General features: G+C 35.7%; 1 protein-coding gene across 1 annotated transcript; it reads right to left on the minus strand.

Moving 5' to 3' along the window:
- Positions 4,836–7,055, minus strand: LOC109823120. The gene is made up of 4 exons (XM_020389406.1): positions 6,943–7,055; positions 6,154–6,383; positions 5,836–6,063; positions 4,836–4,988 (listed from the first exon to the last, which is right to left on the minus strand). Exons 1-4 carry the CDS (start codon positions 7,028–7,030, stop codon positions 4,836–4,838), a joined length of 699 nt encoding a protein of 232 aa, XP_020244995.1. The 5' UTR covers positions 7,031–7,055.

Consider the following 13,810-nt stretch of genomic DNA (forward strand, 5'->3'; position numbering starts at 1 on the left):
CGGGATGAGACGGTCCATGTCTCGCGACGAGACAAGCTTTCCGTGTTGTATTGCTTGTTCGTGGGCTTAGACCTCAGCCCAGCCTGCTCACAGGACAAGATTAAACGAAGCTAGACATGACATGTGTCGGCCCGCCTGACCTACCATGTCATATTTTTTATTTTTTTTTAGATTTTGTAAATGGTTTTTAATTTTTTAAATAGTTTTAAAGCATTGTTTGACACTTAAAAATTACATGATAAAAATAATTAACAATGCAATAATTATAGAAATAAAAAATAATTTTATAAAATAAAATTGTATAATTGTATAGAATAATAACGAGAAACATTGCAAACACACAAATTTTAAGTGGTTTAGAGCAAGTCCTACTCCACTAATGACAACTAATTTTTCTAGTAGTTTAAAAATATAAAAATAAATTACAACAAACTTTAAGGAAATAAAAATAAAGAAAATATGTCAACTTATATGCGAGCCAACGAGATGAGTTCAGCGGGCCGGACCACTTACATTTAAGTCTAGCTCGCTCACGGGGCTCTATGGGCTGAGCGAGTTGTCGGTCGACTTGTTATAGAGGCCAACTTTGCATGGTCCTATGACCCACTACTATAGTGGGCCGAATCAGGCTCATCCTGCACCGAGCCGGGTCGAGCTGAGCTCAAGAGCGAACTAGCTCATGGGCCGACCCGGCCCAGCCTAACGCTTGCCCCCCCTCAATTTCAGAAAATCCTAAGTTGCTCCTCATTAGCTCCTCTTTAACACTTCTATGCACCTATGGACACCAATCAAGATTTGCCACGTCACATAAAATACGGCCAGATGTGCACTTAATTTGTTTTTTTAAGGAATAGTCAGACGTGTAAAGTTGATCATGGTAGGCTGAAAAATATCTATGATCTAAATAAAAGCATCTTTAACAACGTTAACTACATTTTTCATATAGGTGAGTAAAATTATCCATGAGGAAGTTTTTTCTTTTGAAGAAAAAACAGGGCCAGAAGCCCTGTTCATGTATATATGCAAAAAGGAGGATAAGAATTTACATAAACAAGCACTATGTAAGGTGAAGGAGGGAGGACCAATGAAAGATGTGAACTACCGGGAGAGGGCATTGCCGTCACCGATAAGGAGACATCTTCATTGTTCCGTCCCACTTACCAAAAGAAAAAACAAAATGTACTGCAGAATAAACAACAAAAGGATAATCATCCATGAGGAAGTTTTTGGTTCACACTTTCAGAAACTTTTTAAAAAACATTGAAAGTTAATGTGGATTTTTTGAGAACACTGACACTTACAGTGACGATATGATATTTTAAAAATTAAGAGAGTTAACAAATAAACCTCCAAGCCCGGGGGTTTGTTTGAGAAATTCACCCCATGTTTAGGGGCTGTCTGGTCACTCATTTTTAATGGTGAAGAGTGCAAATTTCTATAAATTTAGGGGTTATATTTTACTTTTCTATTTTTCCATATTTGGTTTAACCTTTAAAAACAAAAGAGAACAAAAATGAAGAGGAGGTATCAAGAAGGTAAACCGTAAAGATCTACCGGTCACATGAGATTAGATTAAAATGTTTCAAGAATCTTTACATAAAATAGAAACTGAAAGTTTTTTGGGACATTAAAATGGAACCACCTTTCATGACACACTATCATTTCTTGGGACCTTAAAGATGGAACCAATCTAGTGAAACCTTCTGAGAAACAAAAAACAACAAAGGTTGAAATTGTTATGATCTTCTCCACAGTAAATCTGTACCGTTTTTTCTTTTGACTAGACTTAGGAGTGAATGAGCATATATAGGATACACCAAATTGTTATAATCTTCTCCACAGTAAATCCGTACTTTTTTCACCATATACCGCATGTAAAGCCAAATTTAAAGTTCCCGGCCAAGAGATGAACAGGTACGCAAATCTCTTTGATATCAAAATTTTGCTCATTAAAACTTATTATAGAGAGAGGAGTCATTTTCATTACTAAGTTTGTATAAGCAGCATCAACTCCCACCACCAACCCTTGAGAGAGGCAGAGCACTAGCTAATGAAAACTGCAGTTTTGGTACTCCCAAGAAAATGTATGCAATCTTTAGGGTCAGTTCCATGTAGCTCTTATATATGCAAAGCAGTCTTTGTGTCTGCTTTCTTGAACTAAAGTGAAGAGAGAAGAGAGAGAGAGAGAGAGAGAGAGAGAGAGAGAGAAGTGAAGGTGAGAACGGATTCTTTCATGTGATTACGTACGTTTTGAAGAGTTGTGCACTTGAGAGGGTAAATGTTAGGTTTGCTTGGTTGTCAAGAGGAAGGAAAAGGTTACTATTTTCTAAGTAAGAAGAGGAAAAATGAAGAAAGTTGAAATTCTGCCAGATTGACGTTAGTTGATTCTTGTGGAAATTTAGTTATTTTTTTCTTGTTCTCCTCACACACACATATTATATATATATAATAGAGAGAGACAGATAGCATATGTTGCTTGTGGTTGGTCATGATTAACAAATCCCTTTTTTAAAAGAGGTGAAGAATTGCATTGTTCTGAACAGTGGCGTAGCCAAGATTTAAACATGGGGGAGGGGCGGAGGGGTGAGGGCAAAAATATATATGTACAACGATGAAAAGAATATATTATAAAACTAAATTGAGACCACAAATTGAGTTGTTGAGTCAAAATAAAAAATTCAATTTAATGTGATTTTCTAAAAAAATCACAAATAAACTATAAAAAAATCGAATCACCACTGAGAGATTTGCCCACCTCATCACTACAAAAAAAAAAAGAGTTAGGGGCAATTATTTTCGTCACTTTTATTTTAATTAGAGGCAAATAAATGGAATTATATGCCTCTAATTACATGAGTGGCAAAACTCGTATCCGCACCTAAAAGTGGTGTTGCTAATAGTTATTAGGGGCAATATTGCACAAACTTCCGCCCCAAATACTCAATGCGCCACGTCAGCCGGTTTAGTTAAAAAAGTATTAGAGGCAAATATAATTGCCTCTAATAACTTATTAGATGCAGATATAAATGCCCCAAATAGTTTGAATTATAATAAATATATTTACTTAAGGTACAAATATAATTGCCTCTAATAACTTATTAGAGACAGATGTAACTGCCCCCAAATAGTTGGAATTAAAATAAATGTATTAATTTAAGGTACAAATATAATTGCCTCTAATATCTTAAATTTGATATTAATATTTTATTTTTTTAATAAATCCGAAAAAAATAATTAATTTTTAATTCATATAATTAAATTGAAAAACAAACATAAAATAATTGAAACATGAATAATTTTGATTAATAAGAAGTCAATCCAATTTGATTACATAATAATGTACCAAAATTGCTTAAAAACGTGTAACAAATAGTACTTAACAATAACTTAAATAACCAACAAAATTGACCTTCAACATGAATGAATGTAAAAATATCTAACTTTTATCCCTGTCATTCCTATCATTTGGTGGCATCATCTGTTGCATAAAATCTGAATCATTGAGCATTGCTGTAAACTCTCCAGGTGGGTGTGGCACTGGGTGGTACAAAGGTGGCTGGTATGGATGGGGGTAGTAGAACTGCGAAGATGATGTATACGGATACGGTGGAAGATGCTGATATGGAGGATATGGGTACGATGTCGGAGTGTGCTGGGAAGGTGAGTGTTGTTGGGAAGGAGATCGCGAACGACGATGCTGCTACATAAGCTTGTTGCATTAGTTCTGATGTTTCCTCGCCATGGGTTTCAACCAAACTCGTTAATTCCCGTGAGATCTTAACCTGAAAAAAGAATTCACTTCAACAACCAAAATGGACACAATATGAAGTAAAACAATTTTTTACATGTATTACTTGTCTAAATACAAATTATTAAATTTCAAACTCACCGCCAATTCCTCCGATGCATCATCTATCCAACTTTTATTTTCATCTCGTCGTTTGTGCACTATATAAAACATCTCAATAGGATTGGGTTTGCGACCATGTTTTTTTCTCTTATTTGTAAAACGCAGAAAAACAATCATAAATTTTATTTAATTAAAGAAGCAACATCTCAAAGAAGCAGACTTCAACAGTAAATGTAATGTTATGGACATTAAATGGTCTACATAGAATAATGGGATTGAAGATATTTTATATCTGGGGCAATTATTCAAACAAATCCAGGACAACTAAGACGATTGAGAGCATAGACATTAATGTAACTTTAAGAGAAAATCCTAATACATCACAACTCTGATATTTGAATAGAAGCAGGTTCTCTCAATTTTTAGAGACCAAAGTACACAATAAACAGTCCTGATTTAGCAATCAAACCAAAATATTCATCACCCCTCAACCGCTAATCCAAGCGTGTGTCTTCAATGATCCGGGTTAGTACAGTTGTACCCGAGCTAGTACTTGCCAGCCAATAATACACTCGCGGCATTAAGCCTCTCTGTTATGGACCTCATGGAGTACGAAATCAATATATTAGACACCAGTAGCAATGTATTAGATTTTTGTTCTTAGTTTCTGTACATGGCAGTGTAGGATGGGATGAAGTAGGGACCAATATAAATGTGTTCTATTAGATTATGGTCCATGGTGTTGGAATACCAAATTATATATTAAATGTCAGAAGCAAGCAATTGTGTTCTATTAGATTATGGTCCATCATGATGGAGCCTTCTTCTTTTTGCTCTGAACTAGCAGTGCTTGAGGTTTTATTCTTGCCATGAGTTACTTCTTACAGTGTTCCTTAACACTATAAAGTGCATAAAACAATCAAAGTTAATGACCAGCCCACATATGTAAAAGAGATATTTAACAACTAGGTATCAAATCACATGACTAAGGTGAATAAAAGGAAACCTGACAAGGTGATATATCTTCAAGAAAACAAAACGGCATTACTGACACATAAGTAAGAAGTAAACACATTACGATGGGTAAGACTATGTCAAAGTGAATCTGATGGGCATAAGTAGAACTAAAGAAGTACATCTGTACTTTCAATACAATAGTTTTCAGCTAAATTACCAGATTGGAATGTTTAGTTAGCGAAGTGCAGATGATGTGTATAAGGTAGTTAGGATTCATTTAAACTAAAACAGGAATAAAATTGCGGCTTTTTTTGTGGATTAGGATTCTTGGTTGGTAGGGGAAATTTTGGGTTCAATTTTGGTTTATAGGGTTAGTTATGAATTATGCCTAACCCTCTGACACATCATCAAAACTCCGTCACATCAATGTTTTCATTCGTTTAAATAAGATCATATGTGCATATGAAATTAGAGTTTACTGCCTTTTGACGGATTGAATTGGGCAAGATCAAAATGAGTTCGACAGGCATAAGCATAACTAAAGAAGTACATATGTACCATAGAAGTCGGGCTCATGAGACGCTATAGCGAACCACGACTCAGGTTCCATTGTCCCAGATTCATGGTGGAACAAGACCAAATTGACTAACTCCAGTGACCCGATTTAGAATTCAAACCAGTTAAAATTTTGACAAATTCTGAAGTTCAAATTGCTATTTACTTCAGAAGTTGTTTCATTGAGTATTATTGTATTGAGTACCTGATGTCTCAATGCTCCCCAAACACAAAATAAAACATGACAAATTCTATGAAACGACATCACAGTCTAAAGAAAAAAAGGAGGTCTCGTGTTAACTTCGTAATCAGCCATGTGTCGTGCGAAGCTCTTTGTGCCACCAGTGTGATTCATTTTTTGCCTCTTGCGGCTTTCAATATTCTTCTTACATCTAACCTGAGGCGCACAACATAATAAGAAATTTATGCCTAATTTGAAATCGTAAGTTTATATTATGGATGGTAGTACTTACTTTATTTTTTGGATCAGTGTCCCAATAGTTAACCATTGCCCGCCATTGGTCGCGATCTACACGATCATCTCCACACAAGAATCGTTCTGGCAAACCAACATAGGGAGTGTAATACTTAGCTTTTAAACTTGCCTTATAGTTTCTGCACCTATCACAGACAATCTGCAACATTACAAGCCGGATTTTAGGAATATTGGGAACATCTTCAGGCCGCCAATCTATGGTATCCTGCACTCATACAAGTGTTATACCATTTACAAGTGTTATAATATATGTTTCAATACATATTAAAACTAAAAGTGTTCAAGAACATCATACATATATTGTTTTCCACACATGATCCATGGTAGTATCATCATGCAACCGCCAATCTATAGGCTTGAGGGGAAGAAACCTTGAATTTTTTGCTAGGCTACCTAAGTACCTAGACAGTTGGGCATCCTTGGGGTCAACGCACAATCCATCCTCTGTGAATGCAATAGACTCCTTGCCAGATTTTCCCCACTTTGGCTTGTCATAACCACGCCCTCTTTTCTTTTGCGTTTGACCTGCATACACTAAAGTTAATAACCATATAAAATAGATAAATAAATATTAAAACCAGGGTTTTGGTCGATATGTTGAGAATTTAGCAAATTTCTCATTCGAGGCATCCGAAACGATTCTTCACCTTTCCAACACCTTGTATACGTGAAATGGGGTATGAGTGTATATAACTGGACTTGAATTCGTAGTGTACGTTCATGTGCACATTGACACGGGGGCTTTTACATTTTTCTCATTTCTGCGCAGTAGCAGCAGCTCAAAGAGCTGTCTGCAACAGCAGCAGCAGCAGCTCTTTGAGCTGCTGCAGCAGCAGCTCAAAGAGCATCCGACAATACAGTATCGATGTTTCAATGCCATTAGTTTATATCCAATTTATTGCATTCTGATTTACTTAAATTTTGTTGGTAAAGATGGTTCATGCGGATATGGCTCGTTTGGTGCAACATATCCCGAGAAAGGAAAAGATTCACAAGTTTAAGATTGATCAAATAAAACTAGAATATGAAATAACAACATATGAAGAACTAAAGAGCTGATCAAAAAATTTAAGAAAACACGTACCATTATCATCATGAGTGCCATCAAATTCCCCTGTACTCTCTTCTATATTGTGTTCTTCGTTGGAAGCAGAATACTCAACTCTACTCATCTAAATAGTAAAAAATCCCAAACACAAAGTATGGCATCAATTATCAAATCTAACTTCACAAGTTTTTCAGTAATTTATTAACTAAACACTTTCAAAAAAATGCATGAGCAGTAAATCCAATGAATAACAAATAAAACAAGTGCAATTTCAAAAGAATCAATTCTACTAATAATACAATCACAAAATCTACTAATACAATTCTTCTTCACTGTCCTCACTTTCATCATCTTCGTTTTCCTCATCATCACCCTCAAGCTCTTCCTCATTACCTACAGAATCATTAGCAACTGGTAGTGGTAACTGCTTGTTAACAAAGGTTCCACGGATATCAGTTCTAACTTGTAATTCCTCATCGTCTAGTGCCCGATCATCAAGATTTGGTATGGCATAATAATCATCTGAATTTAATGGGTTGGACATACTTGATGATCCATCATCACTCTCCATGACATCAAAGAAATCCCTCGGGCTTAATTTAACAGCAACATTCCAATCCATGTCTTTTGGATCACAAACATAAAACACTTGTACAGCTTGTGAAGCTGTTATAAATGTATCGTTGTTGTGTGCCAAGTGTTTGAAATTCACTAAGGTGAAACCATAATTATCAAGCTTCTTCCCAGAGTTGCTGACCCAATCACAATCAAATAACACCACTTTACATCCATGACCTTCGGGCTCTCCAGGAAGACCATAATCACATTCGTAAATATTCTTTAAAACTCCATAGTAGTCAACATTACCGGTAATCGGATTGTTGTCCCTCACACTAGAATAACTTGAGGTTTGTGCAGAAACAAAGACTCCACAATTTTGATTTTTATGGTTGTCATCAACCGATTTAATCCGGAATCTGCAACCATTAACAATGCAGGTTTTATACTGTTTCACAGTCATATTAGGACCATTAGCAAGTCGACGTAAATCTTCTGTTACGGAAGAATCACCTTTTGCATGCAAATCATTCACCTGAGACAATAATTAACAACGTCAATTATATATTATAAAAAATCTACAACAAAAAATGATAATTGTATAACACAAAGCTGTAACTTACATGGTTTTGGAACCAAGTAGGAAATTCCTTATTTCTCAAATTCTCTACTTCTCGAACAGTTTTCCGTCGGTGGATTTTGCGTAACTCCGCCATCCTTTTTCTATTAAAGTTAACCATAACAGACAAGTGTGAACTTAAAATTCACTTAATGAACTAGACATACCAAAAAAAGGGGCTAAACATCTAATAAAATATCTCACTCTAGAAATGGAGAGACTTCGCTGCAATTGAACAAAATATATTTGCGACATTGCTCCCATACACTTCTTTGGGAAGGAGATCGCGGACGACGATGCTGATATGGTGGATATGGGCAAGATGTCGGAATTTGTTCGGAATGTGACTGTTGTTGGGATGAAGACCACTGCTGGGAGTTAGACTGATGTTGGGAGGAAGATTGTTGATGCGGATGTGCGTTCCCTGAAGTGATCATCTGTTTCAACTCATCCAACTCCTTTTGCTGTCGCTCATACTTTTCCTCAAGTTCTGAATATTGAGATTGCAAATTAGCATATGCTCGCCCAGTACGTGATCGAAGTGATGAAGATGTTGGCTGAGTTTGTGCCACCCAAGGAATCATGTCTGGCGTCACCCCTCTTCCATAACCACGAACTCTACCACGAGTCTCTAAACCCCTTGCTGCTACATAAGCTTGTTGCCTTAGTTCTGATGTTTCCTCGCCATGGGTTTCAACCAAACTCGTTAATTCCCGTGAGATCTTAACCTGAAAAAAGAATTCACTTCAACAACCAAAATGGACACAATATGAAGTAAAACAATTTTTTACATGTATTACTTGTCTAAATACAAATTATTAAATTTCAAACTCACCGCCAATTCCTCCGATGCATCATCTATCCAACTTTTGTTTTCATCTCGCCGTTTGTGCACTATATAAAACATCTCAATAGGATCGGGTTTGCGACCATGTTTTTTCTCCTATTTGTAAAACGTAGAAAAACAATCATAAATTTTATTTAATTAAAGAAGCAACATCTCAAAGAAGCAGACTTCAACAGTAAATGTAATGTTATAGACATCAAATGGTCTACATAGAATAAAGGTCAATTCAAACAAATCCAGGACAACTAAGACGATTGAGAGCATAGGCATTAATGTAACTTTAAGAGAAAATCCTAATACATCACAACTCTGATATTTGAATAGAAGCAGGTTCTCTCAATTTTTAGAGACCAAAGTACTCAATAAACAGTCCTGATTTAGCAATCAAACCAAAATATTCATCACCCCTCAACCGCTAGCAATCCAAGCGTGTGTCTTCAATTATCCGGGTCAGTACAGTTGTACCCGAGCTAGTACTTGCCAGCCAATAATACACTCGCGGCATTAAGCCTCTCTGTTATGGACCTCATGGAGTACGAAATCAATGTATTAGACACCAGTAGCAATGTATTAGATTTTTGTTCTTAGTTTCTGTACATGGCAGTGTAGGATGGGATGAAGTAGGGACCAATATAATTGTGTTCTATTAGATTATGGTCCATGGTGTTGGAATACCAAATTATATATTAAATGTCAGAAGCAAGCAATTGTGTTCTATTAGATTATGGTCCATCGTGATGGAGCCTTCTTCTTTTTGCTCTGAACTAGCAGTGCTTGAGGTTTTATTCTTGCCATGAGTTACTTCTTACAGTGTTCCTTAACACTATAAAGTGCATAAAACAATCAAAGTTAATGACCAGCCCACATATGTAAAAGAGATATTTAACAACTAGGTATCAAATCACATGACTAAGGTGAATAAAAGGAAACCTGACAAGGTGATATATCTTCAAGAAAACAAAACGGCATTACTGACACATAAGTAAGAAGTAAACACATTACGATGGGTAAGACAATGTCAAAGTGAATCTGATGGGCATAAGTAGAACTAAAGAAGTACATCTGTACTTTCAATACAATAGTTTTCAGCTAAATTACCAAATTGGAATGTTTAGTTAGCGAAGTGCAGATGATGTGTATAAGGTAGTTGGGATTCATTTAAACTAAAACAGGAATAAAATTGCGGCTTTTTTTGTGGATTAGGATTCTTGGTTGGTAGGGGAAATTTTGGAGTTCAATTTTGGTTTATAGGGTTAGTTATGAATTATGCCTAACCCTCTGACACATCATCAAAACTCCGTCACATCAATGTTTTCATTCGTTTAAATCAGATCATGTGTTCATATGAAATTAGAGTTTACTGCCTTTTGACGGATTGAATTGGGCAAGATCAAAATGAGTTTGACAGGCATAAGCATAACTAAAGAAGTACATCTGTACCATAGAAGTCGGGCTCATGAGACGCTATAGCGAACCACGACTCAGGTTCCATTGTCCCAGATTCACGGTGGAACAAGACCAAATTGACTAACTCCAGTGATGGCTTGTCATAACCACGCCCTCTTTTCTTTTGTGTTTGACCTGCATACACTAAAGTTAATAACCATATAAAATAGATTGATCTTAAATATTAAAACCCAGATTTTGGTCGATATGTCGACAATTTAGCAAATTTCTCGTTCAAGGCATCCGCAACGATTCTTGATCTTTCCAACACCTTGTATACATTGTAGGCGTCAAAAAATGCTGAAAGATATCCAAATACAGCTCAAGAAGAAATCATCCAAAAAGGCAGAAAAAACACAAAGTCTTTACTGTCTCGCACGCGAGACAGACTTGACTGTCTCGCCGTGCGAGACATTATATTATGGATGGTAGTACTTACTTTATTTTTTGGATCAGTGTCCCAATAGTTAACCATTGCCCGCCATTGGTCGCGATCTACACGATCATCTCCACACAAGAATCGTTCTGGCAAACCAACATAGGGAGTGTAATACTTAGCTTTTAAACTTTCCTTATAGTTTCTGCACCTATCAGACAATCTTTGCAACATTACAAGTCGGATTTTAGGAATATTGGGAACATCTTCAGGCCGCCAATCTATGGTATCCTGCACTCATACAAGTGTTATACCATTTACAAGTGTTATAATATATGTTTCAATACATATTAAAGCTGAAAGTGTTCAAGAACATCATACATATATTGTTTTCCACACATGATCCATGGTAGTATCATCATGCAACCGCCAATCTATAGGCTTGAGGGGAAGAAACCTTGCGAACCTGTTTTCTGCCAACTGTTCTTGGAGGTTATAAATACCCTCCTAAGGCCATTTTTCCAGAGGCTGGTCATTTTGAGCACTTCAGAGCAATCCAGAGCAGAGAGAGAGCAGAGGTCTTGAACTTTCGGCCACTCCTTGATAATCAGGCTTTGACTTGATTTCAAGAAGAACGACTATCTTACATCGATAAGATATCGTTTCAATTTCTCACTTCGATAAACGAAGTCAGAATCATAAACCCCTCACGATTCAATCAGAATCTGTGACTTGGCGGTCCACGAGTCAAAGCGCTCACGGCACAGGCAAAGATCCCACACAAGCAGCGATCCAAACAACGATCCTGCGTTTATTTTCTCAAGAGTTGTAATTTTCTTTTTGTTGTGTAAAAGAGTCTTATAAAAAGGCTATTTTCTTTGAGTTTATTGTAATCGACTGAAGAGACAATGAATTCGACAACAAATTCAACTTTTGCTGAAAACATACATGAAATTGGGTATGAGTGTATATAATTGGACTTGAATTCGTAGTGTACGTTCATGTGCAAATAACCCTATATCAATTGAAAATCGCAACGAGATCTACCTTTTGAAAAACATTGTCATGATGTACAAGTAAAAGCTGACATCCGTTGTTCCTCCAGATCACGAAGCTAATGAGTAATATAGCACCCTTATCAACCTTGAAAGTTAAAGAATATGGATAAATAACAAGCTATCAACACCATTGAACATCTCCATGTATATTCTAAATGTATTTTATTTTATGGACTTTATGTTGGAAATTTATCAAATAATTAAGATTATAGCATGCAGATAAATCCGAAAAAATAAACAAATAAAACTGGCCTGATCGGGAGCAGTCGTGTATTCACTGCCCTAGAAGATTGAGAACCCGCCTATCGCCCTGGCGCAGATGGTTCCCTCCCCTAGCGGTAAAAACCCCCGGAAACGGCCGGCCTCTACACTCGGGCGAGAGTGCAGAGCTTCAGCTCAGATGAAGGAAGTTGCCCATAAAATAAAACTAAAATGTAGATGAAAATAATATGTAGGGGAGAGAAGAAAAACAAGAGAAACTTGTTGTATATTTTTTATTTTATTCTTATTATTTTGAGCTCAACATACGGATATATATATACGGTTGGAAAAGACGTTACAAAACCCGTAATTAATTCTGTAACGTTCGTCATAAATTTTGTAACGTTCCCCATAATTATATAGCCGTTACACATATTTTAATTGCATGTTTTAATTACAATATTTATTATAATTCATGAAGGCAAAATTGTCTTTTGTTAACAAAATATCTAACACTTTATAAGATCAATCTGAAGACATGAGTAATAAAGCTAATGAATAATAAAAAAACCACTCATCTATAGCATTGAAAGCTAAATAATGCATTAATGGATGAAAGAAACGTGTAATAAATATACTCTAATTGTAAACTGAAAAAATTAATTGCCTCATACAATTTTTTTTTGTTGATGAAATCCACCAATTGATGACTTCCTAATAATATCAAGTTAACCAGCTAGAACTGAGTTAACAAATTGACATTCATGGACATGCCAATTTGATTATACTTAAAGAAACACACGTTCCCCATAAATTTTATCACTAATAATAATGTTCATTTTTTATCAGATGATCACATAACTAAATTATAATATATCCATAAGTAAACAAAAAAAATGTATCGTCATTTGAAAGAGTAATATGCAATAGCCGTGGCTTAAAGCTTTAGCTAAGTTTTCAATGAAGGAGCTTATTGGACCTCTTGTCACACTTGAAACATTGTGTAATATGATTTAAAAATGGGGGGTACGAATTCACAATCTTGCATCCCAGCCGCTGAAATTGTAAGCCACGGTTTTGATTGAGTCCCATACTATTCACTGCTGATGAGATGACTGGCATGACTCCAGTTTCCAGGATACTCTTTATATAAACTATTCTAACATACTTTCAAAAACAAAAAACAAAAAAGAAGGATTGAACTTACTTCCTGTCTCGAAAAGGAAACTTATTATGGAAACCGAAGGCAAATGTGACGCGACACCTATGTTCTGTGAGAATTATTCTAATTTAGATCATAAACGTTTACCCAACATTTCTAAGAAGAGGAGGGATGTGTTTGTATGGTGAGCCAAAGCTAGTGAGTCATGGTGTAAATTATGAGACTCATTGTAATGTTGAGTGTAATATAATAGCTGGAAAAGATTCACAAGTTTAAGATTGATCAAATAAATATAGAATATGAATTAACAAAATAGGAAGAACTAAAGAGCTGATCAAAAAATTTAAGAAAACACGTACCATTATCATCATGAGTGCCATCAGATTCCCCTGTACTGTCTTCTATATTGTGTTCTTCGTTGGAAGCAGAATACTCAACTCTACTCATCTAAATAGTTAAAAATCCCAAACACAAAGTATGGCATCAATTATCAAATCTAACTTCACAAGTTTTTCAATAATTTATTAACTAAACACTTTCAAAAAAAATGCATGAGCAGTAAATCCAATGAATAACAAATGAAACAAGTGCAATTTCAAAGGAATCAATTCTACTAATAATACAATCACAAAATCTA

Source organism: Asparagus officinalis, chromosome 9, assembly GCF_001876935.1.
Source record: "Asparagus officinalis chromosome 9, Aspof.V1, whole genome shotgun sequence".
Lineage (NCBI taxonomy): Eukaryota > Viridiplantae > Streptophyta > Magnoliopsida > Asparagales > Asparagaceae > Asparagus > Asparagus officinalis.